The sequence below is a fragment of the Cavia porcellus genome, unplaced genomic scaffold (assembly GCF_034190915.1).
Source record: "Cavia porcellus strain 051 isolate PalLab524CR breed Dunkin Hartley unplaced genomic scaffold, mCavPor4.1 scaffold_23, whole genome shotgun sequence".
Classification (NCBI taxonomy): domain Eukaryota; kingdom Metazoa; phylum Chordata; class Mammalia; order Rodentia; family Caviidae; genus Cavia; species Cavia porcellus.
The window spans coordinates 8,182,027-8,203,420 of NW_026947506.1; the positions used below are offsets into that span (position 1 = coordinate 8,182,027).

General features: G+C 48.7%; 1 protein-coding gene across 1 annotated transcript; it reads left to right on the forward strand.

Annotated features, from left to right (window-relative positions):
* The first annotated feature begins 2,149 nt into the window (after positions 1–2,149).
* Positions 2,150–16,804, forward strand: CUNH10orf53 (chromosome unknown C10orf53 homolog). The gene is made up of 3 exons (XM_003466061.5): positions 2,150–2,324; positions 14,621–14,740; positions 15,390–16,804. Exons 1-3 carry the CDS (start codon positions 2,228–2,230, stop codon positions 15,452–15,454), a joined length of 282 nt encoding a protein of 93 aa, XP_003466109.1. The 5' UTR covers positions 2,150–2,227; the 3' UTR covers positions 15,455–16,804.
* Positions 16,805–21,394: the final 4,590 nt, after the last annotated feature.

A 21,394-nucleotide genomic window follows, 5' to 3' on the forward strand; every position in this document is an offset into this window, starting at 1 on the left:
ACAGACCGTGTAAGTCCTTGTGGTAGGCTCTAGACCTCCAGTTGAACTCATGGGAGGCACTGTCATGGGCTCTGGGTTTTTATCTGGACTCATGCAGGACATTGCTGTGGGATCCAGGCCCTTGGCTGAATATTCTGGGTCTTCAGTGTTATGGACAGATTTCCTGCACTTTCTTGTGTTAACTCTCGGTGACTATCATAAATAACATTGTAAATTCTGTGTCCTGATTCTAACTGTTCTCCTCACAGCCCCTGACTAGAACAGCTAAGAAGGATAAATTTGAAACACTTACAGGAAAATGAGAATGAGAAAGAAAACTACAGAACACACAGAAAGAATGCAGTGATCTGGGCTTGGTGGCACATGCGTGTAACCCTAGCATTCTGGAGGCTGTCAGTGAGTTTGAGGGCAACCTGGGCTGCACAGCACGATCCTTTCTCAAAACTAATTTTGAAAAGTAAAAATGAAAGAATATAATGCGGAGGTCTAATATACATTAAACGAGAGCTCTTGAAGGATGGAGATAGGACAGAGGTAACACGTAAAGGAAGCATGGCTCAAACTCATCCAAAAAGCACTGAAGGATCTTAATTCAGTTTCAAAAATTTCAACAATCACCAAGAGGATAAACCAAGAGACCCACACATTGGCACCTTACAGTGAAAGCACAGACAGCAAGAAATGAGAAAATACAACATAACAACAATCTTTACAAAACTGTTAGTAAAGCTGAGCAATGTGGTACAAAGCTGTCATCCTAGCCCTCTGGGAGGCTGAGGCAGGGGTTTGTAAATTTGAGCCCAGCTGAAGCATTTGGAGGTCTCAAAATTTGAAAAAAAAAAAAAAAAAATGAAGGATTGGGAAGATAACCCAGTGAAGGTTCTGGGTTCAATCCCTAGTAATGAAAAATAAATAATGCACAAAATCAAATTTCTGATAAAGATATTACAGTAAATAGAGAATTTTGTCTCTTAAAAAGTGAACAAAATTTAGGGAGAGCCAGATGACAGGTCCTTCCAAGACAGGGTCTGTGACAGTTAGGAATGGGCTGAGAACAGCTACACCGTTCAGGTCCACAACCCTCCGCCATGTGCAGGGACCAGCGCTGAGCACAGTTGCCCTTGTTTGATGGTGCAGAGCAAGGAGCTCCGAGAATCCACGATTTCCAAAAACTCAGACTTCTTCTGGCTTCAGTCATGTATAACTTAATTCTCACCAGGAAAATATGTGTCCCTGTAGAAACAGATTGTACACACGGAAACAATTAAAACACACAACGATAGCATATGTTGGGGGAAGCATTAAGAAAAGGGAGTTTTAAATCCTTGCACTGTTCAAAAGGAGGACAAAAGTATGAACTGCCATCGATGACTGGAAATTAAAGACGTGTGTGGCACTCGCAGGATGTAATTGTTAGGTCTGCATACTGACTGTAATACACAATCCCAAAATTTCAAAGACTGCAGAGTAACCTCCTGCTTCTGTGGGGTCTATTCCGCGCAGCCACTCGGGACTCCTCCTTTTCTGCTGCTCCTCTGCGTGGGGCAGCGGGGACCGATTGGAGGTGTGCAGGCCAGGGCTCTAGGAGGCGGTGTCCCTTAGGTTTGCATTTCCAAGGGCAGAGGAAACCTATGGCTTTGTCTCAGAAGCACACGGAAACAGTAAGAGCACAAAAACAGCTGGGGGAGGGGGGAGGAATGCAAATGATTTCAGCAGACACTGAACCAATCCAACAAGCATCAGGAAAGCAGAGGACGTGCAAGAGTCTCTGGTCCCCACTGGACGACGGCTGCTTAGTGTCTCAGCCTGAGCTCAGTTTAGTAAACACAAGTACAAACTGTAACTTAATTTGGAAGGGCTGGAACAACGATTAAATGAGAAAACGTAAGTGCTTAGCAGGTCGCCTGACACTTCCTCTAACTGGTCTGTAACTGTTGGTCTTGAGGCAACAGCCACAATTGTGGCGCCTGATTGCAATCGCCTTCGTTTACCTGCCCCTGAGGTCCAGAGATAAGGCTTACACTGACCTGGGCGGGAGAGGTGCTAGCCCCGCTCAGGCCCCGCCCAACTCCCCGCATTGGTTCATTCCCCCTCGCCCCGGTCCGGCATTGGCTCAGCTCCAGCCCCGCCCCACTCTCGGCCACGCCCACACAGGGGTCAAGCTGGCGGTTGCCTAGCAGCAGCGGGCGTAGCGCAGTTCCTAGGCCTCAGGCGGCCCCGCGGCGCCATGCCTGCGAGAGCAAAGGTCATCCTGCGCTACGGACCCTACAGCGCGGTGGGCCTGGCCGCGGAGCACCGCACCTTCCGCCTGGAGGGCCTGCAAGGTGGGCCGCCCCGCTGCGTGCAGGCCGTGCCCTCAGATTCCAGCTGAGGGCTCCCTCCCCCGGGATGTCTCCCCGAGGCTTGCAAGCCTGGAACTCCAGAGCAGCGAGGGGCCCCTGCGTGTTAGAGCCCATCCTTAGCAAAAAGTATCTGGGCCCACTTCCCGAGCTGGGAACCTTGGGGTTAAGAAGACATGATTTCCCAAGCTGGATGGCTGGAAAGTGGGCGCGTGCAGGTTCTGTCCCTTAATCATCCCTGCACGGTGCAGGTCTTCATTGGGCATCGTGCTCTCTGTGAAGTTCAGCGCCCCAGCTCCTGACACTGGCTAGAGGGTACCTGGGAACCTGCTGCCAGCAGGACTGGCACGGTAGGTGAAGGTTGGAACAGGCCTGGGAACGCTCACTGGGGAAACTAGGCTTGAGTGAAGTAGTGAAAACCCAGAAACTAAGCAGATAGAGAGGGAATGCTTTCCGCATCGCTGGCATCCACGGTTAAGGTCAGCACCATCCTGATTCAGTCATCTTCCAAAAACCCTGGCTCTGGAGAACAAGCCTTCAATGCATGTGCCTTTGAGGGACATTTAAAGTCCAGAGTCTAAATGGCTCGACCTAAAGGCAATGTACCCGGAGCGATGGACTCGTTAGTCCAGGATAGAAAAGGGTCACTGAGTTGCATCTTTCTGCCGCTGGACATGATGCTGATGGATGGAGATGCCTCCTGCTAAAGTAACAGACGCCAAGGAAGGTGCACAGCCAGCAGACACGGGTTCCATTCTGGACCCACTAAATTTGGTGTGTTTTCGGCTACCCCAGTGGAGGTACTGAGTCAGGCCTGCGGTTCTGAAGAAAAGTCCAAGCTAGAGATAGAGAGCAGCCAGAGACAGGCACAGAACTTTCAGAGTGAAGGTCCCTGAGCACAGGACAGGGACTTCACCGACTCTCCGGCAGAACCCAGCTAAGGATTGTGAGAAAACAGGGAGAAACAAAGGTAGGAGCTCAGCAGGATGGGTTTATTTCAGGACAAACCCAGGAGGGAGTGGCCTGGCACAGAGGTGAGGCGGGTACCTCTGGTGCAGTCTACCAGGTCTTTTTATAGGGCCATGAGCATAAAGGGAGGCTGGGGAAGGAACAGATCAGACTGGAGCTGGGAGGGGAAAAGTTGGGTGAACCAGCGTGGAGGCTGTGTGCCAATCTTGGGAAATGCAGGGTATAGTGGTCGCCGGGCAGGAGCAGGGCTGGGGAATGTGATGGGAGCTGAGGGGCATAGCCCTGAATGTTGGGCTTTATTAGCCCATGATCATAGGCCTTAGCAGGTGCAAACGCATAGGGAGAGAGAAGAGGCTTAAAGTGGCCTCTGGTCAGCTGAGGATGGCGGTGGTCATCTCCTTCGAGGATCTCCTGGATGAAATGCTGTTAGAACCCAGAGGACCCAAACATCATGTTGGGCCCAGCGGTCAGAAAAGCTGTCATGGAAATCAGAAAAGCTGGCATTGGAGTTGGGGAGGGTGTCCCTTGGTAGATGAAGTTGATTTCTTGGAAAGAACAGTTGATTGAGAAGTTTCTGTTGCTAAGACTTCTTTGGGCCTGCCCTGACTACACCACAGCCTGGGGAATAATACTTTCTCACACCTCAGAGGCTCAGCATCCCAGATGAGGGGTTTCTGGGACTGGCTTCCGGTGAGGTTCTTTTCCTGGCTCATTCTCTCTTGACCTGCTTGGTAGCTTGAAGGGAGGGGGCAACGGCAAACTGTCTCTTCTTATAAGGGCACTGATTGTATCGGATTAGGGCCTCACCTCCACCTATGACCTCATTGAACTTGTGTCCTCCCTAAAGGCCTTATCTCCACATACAGCCAAGGGGACCTAAGGGCTTCCACACAGGAATCGGGGAGCACTCTCGTGAGGTGCATAGCAGGGTGGCGCAGGAGACTTAAAAATGTAGTCTGCTCTTGGCTATGGACCTGACCCAAATAACAGACTTCCCTTCCTGCCCCTCTGCTGAGCCCCCTCTGCTGACCCCCCTCTGCTGAGCCCCGTCTACCTCTCACCCCTCATCCAGCCATGCCCCACCCCCCATGATACCCAGCAGCCGCAGTGCTTCTCCAAACCAGCCTGGACTAGGCTGCTAGGGAGGCCACACTAAAGTTCTCAGGGCCTTTGCATGTCCTCCTCCTGTCCCCAGCCTCAGCTGTCCTGGGCTATTATTTCCCTTCCTGGGGAATGCAAGCTCCCCCCACCCCCTCCACAACACAGCCCCATGTTTTCTGGGACTTCACCTGTTTCTTTTATTCCTTTTTTTTTTTTTTTGGTGGATATATCAGTGTATCAAAATTTACCATTTGAACCGTTTCAAGTTTCAACCCTGTGACATGGATTATATTCAGAATGCTATAAAACTGTCACTCACTTACCTGCAAAATTTGTCACCTCTCAGATGGAAACTCTGTACCCAGTGTGCAGCTCTCCAAACTCACGTTTCCATTTCCCCTTCTAGATATTTAATAGGAAAAGAGTCACATAGTGTGTGTTCCTAGGTGTCATTGATTTTCATAGTGACTTGTGTTGATACTTTATTCTTCTCTATGGTGGAATAATACTCGGAGTTATTTTTGTTCATGTATCAGCTGTTTATGGGCTTTTTCCCATTTGGGCTGTTGCGAGAGTCCTGCTGGGGACGTCTGTGAACAGGTATCTGGTTGAGTCCCAGTTCAAAGGCGTGGACTGGCTAGTACGTGGTCACTGTATGCGTGACTTGCTGAAGAGCTTTCGAACTGTTCCCAAAGCGGAGCAGTGTGTCAGGGCTCCCGTTTCCCCACGATCTCCTCAGCATTTGTTACCCCCTGTTTGTTTTTATTATAAACAGTCTTAGGAAGTATGAAAGAAAAGCAGAGAGAGAGAAAATTTTCTTGTTAATTTTGTACCTTTAATTTTGCTCATTTCCTAGAACTGACAATACCTTTGCAGACACTGGGTTTTTGGGGGATATAAAATCAATCTGCAAATAATAGTTTTACTTCTTCATTTCCAATTTGTATACCTCCTCCTCCTTCTTTTTGTTCTTCTTCTTCTCTTTTTTGGGGATCTAATTTGTCTTGCTAGGATTTCCAGTACTAGTTTGAATAGAGTGGAAAAAATAGGCACCGTTTCTTTTTTCCTGATTTTGGAGGAAATTCCTGATGAGTATGTTAGCTGAGCTATATATTTCCATTATCATGGTGAAGTCTTTGTTTACTCCTAGTTTGTCAAGTGATTTTTTCTTTGTTTTTGCCTTTTGCTTTTTTTGAACTGTGAAAGGATATATTTTCCTTGTTGGACATCCTGGCTTTCCTGAGATTGGTCCCACCTGGTCTGGGTATGGAGCTATGTGAATGGGTTTGTTTTGCTACATCTAGCTAAGGATTTGCAGTGAGCATTCATAAAGGATGAATTGCTTTGTTTCTGGCCTTTCCTTTGATATGTTTGACTTCAGTATCAGGATAATACGGGTCTAATAGAATAAGCTTGGAGGTTTGATTTTCTCTTCAGTTTTTGAAAGAGTTTGAGTCTTCTCTATTTTTTAGTCAGTGTAGCTAATGGTTTGTTAATATTGATCTATTCTAAAAGACACCCATGATCTTTTGTTTTTCTCTTCTGTTTCCCCCAGTTCTAATCTGTATTATTTCTTTCTTTCTGCTCATGTTGGGCATGGCTTACTTTTGTTTTCCTATTTCTTAAAAGGAACACTTTGAGTTATGGATTTGAGATCTTTTTTAGTGTTGGTGCTGGCAGCTATAAATTTCCTCCTGAGCACTGCCATAGCTGCACTGCACAAGTTTTGAAACATTGTGTTCTGTTTTCATTCATCTTGAAGTATATTCTCATTCCCTGTGCTTTCTTTTTGGGTTACTGATTGTTCAATTGATGTGTGTTTGTGAGCTTTCTAGTTTTTCTTCATTTACTTATTTCTAGTTTCATTTCATCGTGGGGTTGGAAGAATACTTTCTAAGATTTTTTTTTTTCAAAACATTCATGAAGACTTGTTTTGTGGTCTACCATGGTCTATTCTGGACAAGGTTCTATGTTAACTGGAGAATAATCTGTATTTTGATGTTAGGTGAAGTGTGCCGCATATGTCTGTTAGGTCTGGATGGTTTATAATGTTCCCGTTCTCTCTTTCCTTAATGATCATGTATCTATGTCTTATACATTTCTGAATGTGGTATATCAGAGTCTCCTGTTATTACTGTGAAACTGTGTCTCTCTTTGATCTGTCAATGTTTTCTTTATATATTTTGGGGCCTTGTAGTTTGGTATGTGTATGTTTATAATTGCTATGTCTTTTTGATGAGTTAATACATAATATCCATCTGCCTCATAAATCTTTCACTTAAAATCTAGTTTGATAATGATAAAGACCCTAGCTTTCCTGTGATTGTCAACCACTTGTGAGTCTCTTAAAGATAAACAATAACATGAGTCTCTTATAGATAGCATGTAAATTAATTACACTTCCCTTATCCATCATGCTAAGCTCTATCTTTTAATTAAAGAATTTAATTCATTTACATTTAATGAAGTTACTAATAAGGAAGGTCTTGCTTTTGCCTCTTAGAGTGGGACCTCAATTCACAAAAGCTTTCAATTTTCAAAAGCTTTTGGCAAAATTTTGGTTATGTCTGTGAACCAGAGAACACAGCTGTAGCCATCTTTTCCAGAATTGTGGAACAAATTAAGCTCGTGAATGGAAGTATCATGTAGTTATTAATTATTTTATATGCATTCTATGGTTTTTGTTGTTTAATTTTCCCATAACTCCCGTGTGTGTGTGTGTGTGTGTGTGTGTGTGTGTGTAGTCGATTTTTAATTCGTTTCTCTTTCCTTTTCTGTACATCTTTTAGTGCTTAACTTGGGAATGACAGCTGATATCCAAAACCGGTAACAACTGTGTTTAAATAGTGCCAACGTGGTTTTCACTGGTATCCAAATGCTTTGCATCTATGCAATCTTGTCACTTTTCCTTTACGTGGTTGTCACAGATTAAATCCAAATGCACTGTATACCCATTCGCATAGATTTATAATTATTGTAGCATTCACTTGCCTTTTAAATCCTGTAGGAATAAAGATGAGTTATGAATCACAGGGGAGGTAATACTTGCTTTATATTTACAACTGCATCATTGCCTTTATCCACGTTCTTTTGTCTTGGTTCAGCCTCATATTAACATCTAGTGTCCTTCATCTCAGCCCAAAGGGCTTCCTTTTACAGTTCTTATATGACAAGTCTACCAGTGACAAACCCCATCAGCTTTTACGTACCGAGTAATATCTTGATTTCACATTTGTATGTTAAGGGTAGTTTTGCTGCACAGAAAATTCTTGGGTAGCTGTTGTGATGATTAGTGTTCAACTTGGGCTGCAGTATCCAATTGTTTGATCAGGTAATTGTTGGAAAATAGACATTCAAGTATTACAATGTTTGCTCTGGAAATGAACCCTCCTCCTCCTCCAGAATTTGTTTTCTCTAATTTCTAAGGGGTCCCATCAGTGTTTTAACTACAGTTTCTTTTGAATGCCAGGAGTTTTAAAATAAAACTAAACCCTTTCTGTTCCTTGTACCTTCCCCTGCACTAGACACCCCTTTGACTCTTATCCAGGGTCCCCACAGTTCTGCCTCAGCCTTCCCAACTTCTCCTGGAGCCACCAGTTAGCCAGGGGTGCTTCTCAGGACCTTTAAGGTGTATTTTGAGCCTGCGTCCATGTGCTTGGCTTTCTAAATTGTCCAGTACATGTACTTGAGTGCTTCTGAATGCCTAATTTCCCTCTGGCTTTTCGTCTCACGCCTCACGAGCTGTATTATATGACTCAACTGTAATCTTTTGCCTGGGCAGCAGTGGGCTTTTCACTGCCTCACACTCTTTTTGTACAACACCTCCGCCTTTCCCACCTGGTGAGCGTTCCAAGCTAGGCTAGCAGAGACCAGAGCTTGTGTTACCCCTCCAGGGAGCTCCAGCTCGTCGGAGCAGACTACAGCAAGAATCTGCAAGCAAGGTCTGCTCTGCTGTCTTGAGAATTAAGGATGAGGTCCATTTGGGGACCACTGTCAAAAGTGCCACCAAGTCAGGGGGGGCTGGGGAAGCAAGCGCATCACAAAGGTCTCCCACTGTGCTAAAGTGACCCTTCTCTAGTGCAGGCGGTAGACCTTTGACTGTTTCCTAGAGCTTTGACGAGGCTGGTTCTGACAGTCTCCGGTTGCTTTTGTCATGTTTCTAGGCAGGCTTGGGAGTTTGGGGCTGTCTGCTCTGCTGTTTTGCTGATGTTAACAGACAGGTTTAATTGTGTTTCTTCCTTCTTCCGCAATCAGCATGGATGTATGAATTCCATTAGATCATTTACATACCAAAGTCACAGCAAGGCAGAATGCATAAGTGAACGTTTTGTTATAATGCACAGCTTCTAAAGATTGGGGCAAAAACGCTCACCTGGTTAGTGTGCAAGCTTTGCCTGTCTTCTCTGCCTGATCCTCAGTCTCTCATATCCTGGAGCTATGGGCACCCGGACACAGGTGACCAGGGGCTCTGAAATCCAAATGTCTAAATTTGAACTGGCCTCCAGGATTCAGTAGCTCTGTGACAAGGTCAAAGTCAAATTATTGGATTTTTCTAGGCCTCGGCTTGCTTGTTGGTAAGCAGGATGTGAGGCCCCCCTTCACTGGTGTGAGACTCTGGCAAGAAAGGCACAGAGTAGGTCTCAGACCTGTGCATAAGGAAGAGGCAGCTGGTCTGATGGAGGCGGTGACCAGCAAGAGATTCAGGCAGTCTGGCCCTCGGCATCAGGGTACCAGCAATGGTTCTTGACTGAAAAATAGTGATCTCAGGGATGCCCTTACAAGGCCAGTTCTAGGAAAAGATCTAGGGACAAGCAGGAGAGGGCGAACTACTAAGAAATAATAAACCAGGGGTGAAACATTACATTCAAAAGAAAGACAAGGCCAGAAATGTAAGTCAGGCCTGATTACGACTTTAACTGGGCGTTAGCATCCTGATGAATGCTGAGTTGTATCATCCTAGGATGTCCATGGCTGGAGTGTGCAACCCTGTGTCCTGGAGTTCCAACAGGACCCCTGGAAGCCCCTTCAGCTAGAGTTCCCACACGTGCTGCTCAGGTCACAGCTGCCCCTGTCTCCAGCTGCTGAGGCCGGGCCTGGGGGAATTCTCACCCTCCCTCCCTCTCATTCCCCGGCCAGGCTGTCCATCCGTGTGGCCAGCTCTGGCCTCCGCTGTGACTCCCTTAACGTTGACCACCCTAAATCACTTCCCTCTCCTGCTCAGCTCATGCCTGGGCTCCATGCCCAGCCATCCTTGTCCCCTTGCAGTCTGCTATCAGCACCAAAGCCAGATGACCCAGTAGAGCTGAGTGCGAGCTTGGCCTTTACCCCCAGGAATTTTCCTGCAGCTTCCAGAGCATAAGACAAAGACTTCTGAGAGCTCCCAGGCTCCTCAGGCCTTCCTGACCTCATTCCTCCCTTTCCCACACACTCTCACTACCGCCCTGTCCCCTGGCCACTTACCCCATCCCCTGGCTCTTCTGCTCACCACACCCACCTCCTGGCTGACCTCAGAGCTCCCCCTGAAGCCCCATCATGGTCTCCCAGCTGCTGGGCTAGGAAGTCCTTTCCTGCGGTCCTCACCTTTCACCTCTCAGCCGTTTGTGCATCCTCCCAAGTCCCCTTCAGGTCTTCCTGAGCACCTCCGCCTCAGAGCAGACATTCCTGCATCTCTTTCTGACCTCCCCTCCCTCCTCATCTTCCTAGTGCTCAGCAGTACCTAACACAACGCAGGTTCCACCCACTTACACAGAAGCTGCAAGGCAGATTCCTGTCTGTCTCTCTCTCTCCTGGGTCCAGGGGCCCAGCAGTTCACGGGGCAGTGGAGGACTGAAAAGTGTTAGTGAAATAAACAGACTTGTGGGGACCTATAGGAGGTGGGTGGCAGAGACACAGAGAGACAGGACCAGAAAGGTAGGAGGGTCCTAGAGATGGCCTCTCCTAGGGGCTAAGAGTGATGAGGAGAAACCAGAGAAGGGGCCAGTACAGAGTGAGCAGCGTACTTGGAGCCGCGAGGCCAGTGAGCTGCGTTTCCAGCAGGCAGTAGGCATTGGACACCTATGCAGAGCAGGACTCTCCAGAGACCAGAGCAAGGTTGGTGCAAGATGCAGACAGTGGGTATTGTCAGCACTCTCTGTGGGAAGGCAGACAGCACAGTGACTTTGGAGGGCCTCTAGGCAAAGTCTATTAAGTAACCCATACTGTAGAATCCAGTTTTCATGATTGTACACATCTTTCTTGTTTTTGAAAACAAGAAAGTCTATGTTTCTCTTTTGTTCTTGGTAACTGTGAAGATTAGGAACAACCAAAAAGCGACACGGCTAAAAGAATCTCCTTGCTCACATCATGTGAAACACAACTCAGGGATGAAAAGTAACTTGGAAGTCCTAAATGCACAAACAGGGCTAGGACACCAGGCATAGCATTATGATAATGAAGCATTGATCTCACTTCTGTTGAAAAAGACAGAGAGGCGTGGGGAAGAATTATGGGTAATTTTAAATGCTTTGTTCTTTCCTATAATTTTAATGTTTTCTTTTAAAAGTCGTGATTCTGCATCATACTTATAATCTAATAAAATTTTAGAGATAAAACATTTTTTCTAGCCAGGTTCGGTGGCAAATGCCTGTAATCAGGAGACTAAGGCAGGAGCATTACCATGAATTCAAGGCCGTCCTGGGACACACAGAAACCAGCTCGAACTACATTGTAAAACCCTGTCTCAAAAGAATGAAAAAAATTTTTTTCTAGCAAAAGCATTGAGAAGGAAGACAGGAGAAATGGGTCAGAGAGAGGGGAGAACATTGAGCCCCTGGACATGCATGCCGTCTGGACCTCCCTGAGTGCATTTGGCAGGAGGTCTGGAGGTTCTGGAGCCAAGCCTGCCTCTCTCCCCGAGGTGTGATTTTTTTGTTTGTTTTGTTTTGTTTTGTTTATTTTGTGGCTGAAAGAGAGGTGAGGCCAGCAAGATGCCGGCAAGTGCTGGTGTATTCAACGTTCTCGGAGACAGTGACAGGGACCAGGGCTTAGCAACAGCAAAGCAGAGAGCACATGCACCCCAATTTGGTTCCTCACCCTGCACCCTGCACACCCCACCGCTGCCCTCACAGCAAGCAGGTCCGCGTGCAGACCTTCTGTGGTGAAATCTACACCCAATGCTGTGCGTTCCCGAGAAAAGGCATGGTGCTTCCTCGCCCCTTGGAGCCAGGTTGTCTTTGGCAACATGACCGCTCTGTTCCAAGCTTCCCAGACCTTGAGCGGTTTGCAAATTTTGTTCCTCGTTATCCATGAATTATAATAGTTCAGCCAATGTCTCCACTCTGACCTCGATGCCAATGTAACCAAAGCTTAGCAGACAGTGCTAGGTCATTGCCTGGCCAGTTTGTGCTTTGTGTGCTGTATCTGAGTAGGAAGGAGCTGGGGCCAACCCTTTAACACAGAATCCACTTATTTAGCTAGACAGGTCTGCATCGTCAGTGGTCTTTGGTGTCACTTCTGTGCCAAGAAAGGAAAGGATCTGTCTCTACACCTTGACTTCCTGCTCAGCAGCATGTAAAGCCCCACAGATGGTGGGCAGTTCCGCCAGCACCAAGGGGACAGAGCCTTTTTAGGTCCCCTCTGTTCAGATCTCCCTTGAAGAATGAGGTGCCTCTCCAAAGAGGCAGGCACTGTGCGGGTGGCTTTGCGGCTTTGGCTGATTGATGCTGGGGTTTAGCGCTGTCTTTGCCCATGATCTGTCTTGAGGAGCGGTATCGGTCTGACCTTTCTTTGAATAGCCAGCCCAGTGGCATCTCTGGGAAACCGGGTGACCCACCGGAGTGGTGGTATTTGGCTGAGCTACAGGAAGTCCGCAGCTGCTGCTGCTTTGATCCTTTAAGCCTCCCTGGACACCGCACAGCCAGGCTTGGCACTTCCTGACTCCTGAGAAGGAGACTGCCACAGCGATAACTCTGCTATAAATCAGACTTGGCTCACTCCCGTCCTCAGATCAGCGGTGACACCCAGCCTCGTGGCTCTGAGTTTCACAGGGACCACAGAGCCTGTGCCCCGCAGCCCCGGAGGACAGAATGCAGAGAGAATACCCCTAAGAGGATGTTTTCCCACTGGGCTTCACTTGCTCACAGATGAGGGAAAACCAATCACCCACCATCGCCAACCCCATAGGGTAGGTTATTTGGTGGATTCTGTTTCTTACCTACAGTGTATGTTGGAAGAGTGACCCTGCCCCCATAAAACAAGCTCCAATGGTCAGAGTTAACCCAGGTGCTAAGGGCAGAGCGATTACCTCTGAGCCCCAAGGTAGGGGTGCAAAGTAGGGGGTGAAGATGTTTGCTCTTGATTTCTTCCTGTCAGATGGAAATCCTCAACCCGAAAGTGTCATCAGACAGTGCAAAGCTGAAGCTCACAAAGACCAAGTTCCACCCTTAGTTACTCTGTCCTGGGGCACCCCAGGAGTCACGTGACCTAAGAATTGCTGCTCTCGACTGCTGTGGTGTCCCTCTAAGCAGGCTGCCATCCCCCCTACCCCAGGGACTGCGTCATGGAAACAAGTCCCTGGTCCAAGCTCAGTACCTTCTTCGAAGATGTTTAGGAATGAGACACTGAGCTAGGACACAGTAACATAAACAAGCCAAAGGAAACAACACAGGCGTCTTCAGAGAGAGGCCTTTGCTGACGCAGGTCAATTAGGGCCACCACCGGGTGCCCACGGAGCGCTAGGGCGTTAATGGAGACCCTCGCTGGGTCTTTCTGAAGTTTCTTCCCAGAAGTGAAATTAAAATCACGCAATTAAAATGCTCACAGTCGGAGCTGGAGGTTCTTGAACTGATTGGAAGACAAGGAAGTGGACACAGCGACATTTTTGAAACAGCAATTGTCTCTGTAATTAAATGCAATTAACTGACATCGGTGTCTGTTTTTCTCCACCCAAGACTGATTGAAACTCTCAGCACTTAAAAAATCTCTCCCCCCACCCCACCCCACCCCACCCCGCCCGATTTCTCTTTGCGTCTCAGCTGAAGTTATCAGCACTTGGGCAGATGTTGAGGGCATGCATGATTCAGCAGCCCAACTCCACAGCCATGTCTAAGATGCACAGCCCCCCCAAACGGGAGCAGCTCCCCAGAGATGGACCTGGAGGCTATGTAAGGAATGTTCTCCCTCCTGATCCCATGCAACTGTGTTCCCATCTTGGAGCTGAAATATAGCCATTTGCCACGGCCGGCCGATCTCTGGGGAACAAAGGCACAATGGCCAATGGGCTAGCAGTGGTAATCAGGATCCCAAAGGGGAGAAGAAAGATATACACCATTTGCTTTTTTAGAGAACTTTTCCTCCATTGATTGTAGACTGCCTAGAAAATACTGAAAGAATAAAAAGGGAAAAAGTTTCACGTAATCTCACCACAGAGAGATAAGTAAAGGATATTTTTCTTCTTTCTTACATATATTTTAGTTAATATTGGGTGTATAGTTTAATGTGTACTCTACATAGTAGCATCCTGACTTTTTGTTTATATTACATGTTACTCTTGTTATTTCAAAAGTTCTTAAACATCTTTAAATGTCCAAATAAAATTCCATCATAGGAACACACTGCTGTTTATTTGACCATCTTTTTGTTATTTTAAATCATTCATAGAATTTTGCTGTTCTAAAAAATATGAAAGAACATCTTGCAAAAATCTGCTGTTATTTCTGACCCCCCCCCCCCACACCTCTTTTGGAGCTTTCAAGTGCAATTTCCTGGGCCAAACACTAGGGTTGTTTTTTGTCATTTTCAATGTTTTTGTTTTTTGAACTTTTGGATTTTTTTCTGATAATTGCTCTTTAGAAAGGCGACTGATTATATTTCCACCAACAGACCAAGAGCTTTCCTAGTCCTTGGGTCCCCACATGTGGAGCAGGGTCTGCAGAAAATTAAGCCTGTGCACAGCCTGGTTGCCCTTCCCAGAGAGAGATCACTGCCCAGCAGATCGAGGAGTCTGGGGTGATTCCCAACCTGACCCCAGTCATGCAAGTGTCTGCCTGTGCTTCCTCCAGAAGTCCCGGGAAGGCACATGGCGATGGACTAGCACCAGGGAGGGTGTCCCACCACAGGGTGACATGCAGCCAGCAGGGTCTCCAGAGCACCCAGGCCGCTGTGTCCAGGAGGACACTGACACATCACGTTAGTCACGCTGTCCCCATGTCATAGTGTCCCTCTCCATTTTCCAGCTGTGTTAGCCGAAGACGGACACAAGGTCATCCTAGAGAAGACGGAAGAGAGGAACGTGGTCGAGCTCGAGGTGAATGAAGAAATCGTCTTCCAGTGCAACATCACCGACCTGGAGTTCGGTAAGCCTCCTCGGTGCGGCGGCGAAAGCTTTCTGGCCAGCCCTTGGCTTCCTCCCGGAGCCCCTCCCCCTCCTCCTGGTTCAAATGGTCCAGGTGTTGTGCTTGGCTTCTTCACGCTGGGTTGCTTTCCGAGTTCGGCCTGCACTCTAGAGGCCCCTACAGGCCCCTACTGTGGCCCACGGGGGAGATCTGAGACCACACACGGGAGAGCTCTTGGCAATGCAACCTCTTCCTTTACTCTGACTTGAAACACATGAGGAAGGAAAATGCCGTTCAGCCCTGACTTCCACAGATGATGGAGTAGGATGATAATTGCTTTTCTGCACTTTAATAATGCGTGCTTTATTAGTATATGCTCTCACTGTGACTTTTGTTCCACTAGTTTGTTTGGCCTAGACTTGCCGAGACCTCCAGAGTCACTTGCCTGTCACAGGCAGCGTTCTCTGTGGCGTTCTAGGAGTCCCTGTGCCCTGGCAGGCTGGCATGCACGTGCCTCCCCATGCTCAGGAAGGAAAGTTCATGCCACCCAGTCGAGGCTCCCTAGCACTGTGCAACCCCAGGGCCGTGGGAAACGCACGCCTGGTGGAGGCCCCAGGTAGACCTCATAAAGCAGCAGATCGTACAAAAATAGTTCTGTCTGTTTCCCTAGGAGGTGATGGGAAACTGGACCCACTGTGTGAAGAGGCCAGAAAGTCTGTGTTAAATGCCTACTGATCTCCCGTGGCACAGACACAGATGACCGTCAGTGGTCCCTGCTGCAGGGACACTGGGCTGTCCCAGTCCGAAGGAGGCAACAGTGGCCAGCCACACAGCCCGGATTCCCATCTGGCCGCATGGGAGCTCCCGAAATAATAAAACCACATCGTCTGCCGCATCTCTCAGCCTCAACCCACAGGGAGACTCTCCAATATCAGGTACACACTGGGCTGAAGGAAATAATAAGATGGACCCAATAACAGAGCACCGCGGCTTCCTAATAAGACCTAGATGCCAGAAGCATTCGAAATCCAATTTGGCAGTACACAAAGACGGACACAGGAACTGGTGAAATTGAAGAGCAGTCAGGGTGGGGGTGGAAAGCCAGGCCTTTAGATGTCTGAAGAAAGAGTCATTGTCAATATAGCACTTAGAGCCCCCGCGATTCCTACAGATCATTTCTCGCTGACACTAGAATCCGACTTAAAATTGTTAATGAGAAATTTGGTGAAACCAAAGCTTCAGTTATCCTTCTATAAAACAAGAAAAATGTCTGCCTTCTTTTGCACTGACCAGTCCAGCGGGAGGCTCTGCAGAGAGCAGAAAGCCCTGAGCAGAAGCGGGAAGTGGCCTGTCCCTCTGGAGGAGGACAAGGGAGCATGCAGCCCTGTGTGAAGGGGCGTTTAGCTGTAACCAGGGAAAACCAGTCGTGTCAGAACGACGCTGTTTTTTCCTACTCCATTCTTTGTCCCGAGCTGCGGTCGGTATTCTGAACCTGAAGGTGAGAGAGGAAAGACACAGATAGGGATCTGATGACGGTAGGTAAAGATGAGGTCACCCTGGGAAGGCCTCATCCTTTGAGAAGACAGATGGATTCCACCACCCCACACTGCAGGAGGCGGGAGCCCTGCTGAAAGGGCAGGGCTTGTGCAGCCACCTGGGAGCCACGCCCCTGGGGATCCACCTGGGGTGCTGACTGGGGAGCCATCTTGTCTACTGCCCGTGCATCCCCAAACCTCCTGCACCCAGAACTCCAAAGTCCAGCAGGGACCCCAAGAAGCTGCTGTGCCTTTTCTCACCTGTGATGAAATAGATGGATTTAAATCCCAGACATGAGTCACTTGGAGCTCTTTAGAAACAGTTAATTGGCTCCTTGTGGAGAGACTGAGGCTCCAAACGATTCTCCCACACCCATCGGCTGTTGGTCTTCACACGTCTCTAATGGCCCAGGGTTTCCTCCCTTTTAGTCAAACACCAGCCTCAGTTACCTGTGGTCGTGTTTTCTCTCATTTCATTGTAAACATGTTGGTACAGGAGAAACATGGTTTCCCTAAGGAACATGGGGAAATACAGGCTATGATAAAAGGACATTTTGGTGGACTCTTGTGTACCTCACATTGGGTTCTTCTGTTTACTGAGTGTCCATTAAGAGGTAGACGCACAGAAACGGAGCTGGCCTGCTCGGAACCGCATGATCTGCACCGGTCCTCTGCCTGCTGTAACTCAGCATCTTGTGCTGAGCTGCTTCCCGGGCAGCAGCACAGCTGCTGGTGTGTCTCAGCTCTGCGCCTTGGTGGGGTGCAGCTTGGTCAGGGGGGACTTCTTCCTCCCGTGCAGTGACCCCTGCTGTACCTGGCTACACCTTCTCTGCTGAGAACCAAGCCTCCCGGCTGGCTCCGGCTGCTTTAGGAGTGGTGGTGTCAGCCCTCAGGATGTGGATTCCAGCTCCCCCCACCCTGGGGCTTGGCGTCCTCCAGCCCCCTTGCTTTTCCCCAGTGTACCCCACCCCTGGCTGTCTTTGTGTCCACAGAGGAGTCCCTTCCTCCCCTCCATGACCAGAACCTAAGACTGCGTAAGATGCTAGGTGGTAATGAATTGTTAGAAAAGCCCAGGGTGTGTGTGTGTGTGTGTGTGTGTGTGTTGTGTCTTAGTCCATTTTGTGTTGCTATAACAAAACACCTGACTCTGAGAAATGTATAAAGGTGAGAGGTTTCATGGCTCACCATCCTGGTAGCTGGGACTTCTGAACTGCATGATACCAGCCTGCTAGAGAGCTACCCAAGGCTCCCTACCCCTATGGCCTGTCAGGTTTACCCTCTAAAACCCAACGAGCAATCTTGGGATGAGGCTGTGTACATGGGGCCTGGCCAAGACTCAGTTCCCCAGGTGAGCTGCAGGAACATTTCAGCATGGGGCCTGGAGCAGGTGGAGAGCCCCGAGGGGACTCCAATGTCCCCCAGTGGCAAAAGCTGTTGCCTGGGCCCAGCTCCTGGCAGTGTGGCGGGAAGCTGCCCCTCCTGCTCCCCGCTGTGTGGGAAGAGCAGGGTCAGGGAAAGGAACAGCTCAGCTCGGGTGACAACGTGCACACATCTCAGGTGCCAAGTTTCCAGGGGAAGCACACCAGGTGGCCAAGCCCAGGTGAGAGAGGGGAAAATGCAGGTCAGGTGTCTGGCACAGGGCACCGACAGGCTCTTCCCGAACTGCCTGGACGTGTGAAGGGCAGAAAGAGCACCTTCAGCCGGGGCCTCATGGGCCACATTCAGTCCTGCTCCCTGAGGCGCAGCCGGTAGAGGGAGCTGGGCCAGCATCAGGAGATCATGGTAGACAGCACAGGATGCCATGGACACTTCCCCAGAGCCCCCGAGCAGGCGCTGGGCTCACGGGAACAGCCACCACTCCTCTCCAGGGCCACTATGGCTGGAGGAGGAGGCAGGGCTGGTGCTATCAGCCTTCCAGATTTTTCCAGAATGAATGGAAATTGGATTTCTGTTTTTACTTTTGGGGTGCTGGAGGTTGAGGCCAGGGTGGTAGACCTGCATCTGATCCCTGAACTACACTCCCATCCCACAGACTTTGACTTTAGAGTATTGGTTCAAGTTTTTGTTTTTTTTTTTTAGCCCAGTGACAACTGAAAACAAATCCACCTATGGCTCAGTAGGAGGCCTCACTTTGTTTCTGACTGCCTGGGACTACTCCGCGGTGTGCACCTCTAGCCTGAGTGTCACAGTCCCCCTAAGATCCACGGTTACCTTCCAGAGCCACATGCCTAAAATGGTGTTGTGTGCAGATTCCTCTGTTCCAGTGCAACCACATCACCCAACCATTTGGTTATTCAAATAAGGGAGCAAAGACTGCTTGCTGGTTCCTGAAGTGACACCGGAGAAGCTAAGGCCCAGAATGCTTCATTGTTCCTGCCACCAAGGTTGGGAGAACCCAGTTTAGGCAGAGCTATGGGGCCAGCTCACACGGGGAACGCCCTGAGTGAGGAACTGCACCACACCCGGCGCCATGTCACACCACGACAGGAGAGGAGGAGGGAGGCGGGAGGCTGGGGTAAGTCCCAGCCCTGTCTTTGCATGGACGAAACTGGGGGGTCTGAGCTCAGCACTGGTTGTTCCCAAAAGAGAATATCTGAGGCCCAGACTGCTGACTCCAAGAAAGTGCTAGATTTGGGCCTCCTTGCCGTGCTCCAACAACATCTGGGATGGGACCCCCAAACCTCCACCTATAAAGTGTGCTCCAGCCGACTCTGCAGTCTGCGCTCTGAGAGAGTCAGTACCAGGACGTCAGGGCAAGGCTCAGTCCTGTAGACAGAGTGCACTTGTGGCCCCACGGGAAGGGGAGCTGTCCCTAGTACGTGAAATGGGAGCTTTTCCCCTATGGGGCTTCAAGTTCTTGGAGATGGAATTGCTTGGAAATACTTTTGTGAGGGGAGGGGAGCCGCCTCTGAAGCTTGGGGTTGGTTAGGGGGAGGCTGGTACCCATTTGCCTGCCCAGTCATCCTGGCCTCCAGCCAGCTGCTGCTAACACAGAAACAGCTGTGGGGTGCAGTCCACTGTTTTGCAAAGACTGTACCTGCCCCTGCGATAGAAGTGAGAGGCCCTGAGAAGTGGCTGTGACATCCCAGGACCTTCTGGAAGGAGGTCAAGAACAAGGAGGCCGCTTGGGGCCTGGAACACCATCAGGGTGCACTGCCCCAATCCAGAGAAGGGTGCTGGTGCCGTGGAGGGTGTGGGCCTGTCCTTCCACCACACAGGAAGATTCTTCTGTGCAAACTTGGGGTTTATTGCTAATCTTTCCCTTGAAGTAAGAAGGGCCAGGTAGCATCTGGCTTATGCATATACAATTATTTGCCTTTCTATGCTTATATATTTATTAGGACCCAGTTTTACATTAATGGGGCTTTTAATTTGGATGAAAAGCGACACACACCCGTACGTCCCCTGCACTGGGTGTCTGTAGGCAGTGCTTCCGAGGAAAGGTGTGCACTGGTGCTATCAGGGAGGCCGCTCCCCACAGGCACAGGCTCCTCCACAGTCCAGCCTGCAGACAGCTTCCACGGAGACCGCGGGGACCCCTATGGCTCCTGTGATCCCACCTTGAATAGGGGCACTGGCTTGAGAACCACATTTGGGTAAAGCTTTCCTTTTTCTATTAACTTCCAGACTACAAGTTTATTTCCAAACGACTGTGCTACAAATTCCTCCCCAGACCCACGAAGGTTTTTCATGGCTTTAAGTCCACCACTGACCTGGACCTGACCGCACACACATACCACCAGGTCACCCCAGCTTCCTCAGGCTCGCTCACCGCAAAGCACGGCCTGCCTTCCCTGTGTGTGCTCCCTCACCGTGACAGAGTTCACACTTCCCCCTCTGGGAAGCCCTCTCTGTCCCACCCATGTCACCTAGGCCAGAGTCCTGTGGTATGTCATGGTACTGAGTTGCAGCCACCGGGCACATATTTCTGGAAAGAGGAAGGGTTTGCAGCCCCCCACTCAGCATTCTCAGAAGCCCCACGTGATCCTCCATTTGCAAACTTTGCCCAGAAGGGCCCAGAGATGGAGATGCACACTGCTCACACACCTTGCTCCTACAAGGCGGATGGGAAGGTGAGGGGAGGTGGCCTGGAGGTCGGCCGTGTGCTTAGCCATCAATGAGGTCCCGGCACCTGGCTTATGCCCAGCTGAGAGGCCAGGGTCCAGGAACATTTCCAGACGATTCGGACCCCTCCCACACACACACACGTCCCCTGTCTTGGATTCCACAGGCGGATCTGCCACAAAGCAGCATTCTCCCCGAGTAAGTCTATTAATTTAGGGTTACCCCAATAAAAATGCCGTGGGGCTTTTTGAAAACAAGAATCAATATAGTTTATATTGAAACATAAGCAAGCCCAATAATAGCTCAATTAGAGTAAAAATTGACAAAGCAAGGAACGTAGTCCATAATAAAAGGATTTCCAAATCATAGAGGAGGAGTTCTTATTTTAAAAACATAGTGAGGAAAATTGGATGGCCTCTGCAGGAAAGCTGGATTCACATCAACCTTCCCCTAGAATAAGCTCTACAAGGATCAGACATTTAAATGTAATAAATAAAGCCACAGATGTGAAATTTTTATGAACTTTGAATAAAAGTCTTCCTGAGTATATCTCAAAACCCAAAGACATAGAAGAATAGATGGATAAAGTCACTGGCATGAAAATAAAGATGGTTTTGTGTTAGAAGAAAAACACTAGGATCAAAAGTTAAAATGCACGTGGAGGAAGCATTTCCAGTTTTTAAATTTAATCAAGACAGAGCTCTCACAAATCAATAAAAGCACTAGCAGGTGACTGGGGAATAGGTACAGGAAATGAAGAGGCCATTCACAGAGAAAGGCTATGTCAAGGATCCTTAAAGGAACCCGGAGTCAGGAAAATATGTTTAACCTCACTCACTAAATCAATGCAAATTGACGCTGAGATACTAAAGCAAAAAAGTAATCACTCCACGTTGGTCAGGATGTGGAAATGCACACCCACATTCATTGATACGAGCAGCATGAATTGTGAAATATCCATAGAGACATCTGGGATTATTTGTCAAGAATTTTAAAATACGTTTCCTTTGATACAGTATTATTGCCGCTTGGAGATGTACCCTAAAGATACACAACTGCACACAAAAACTTATAT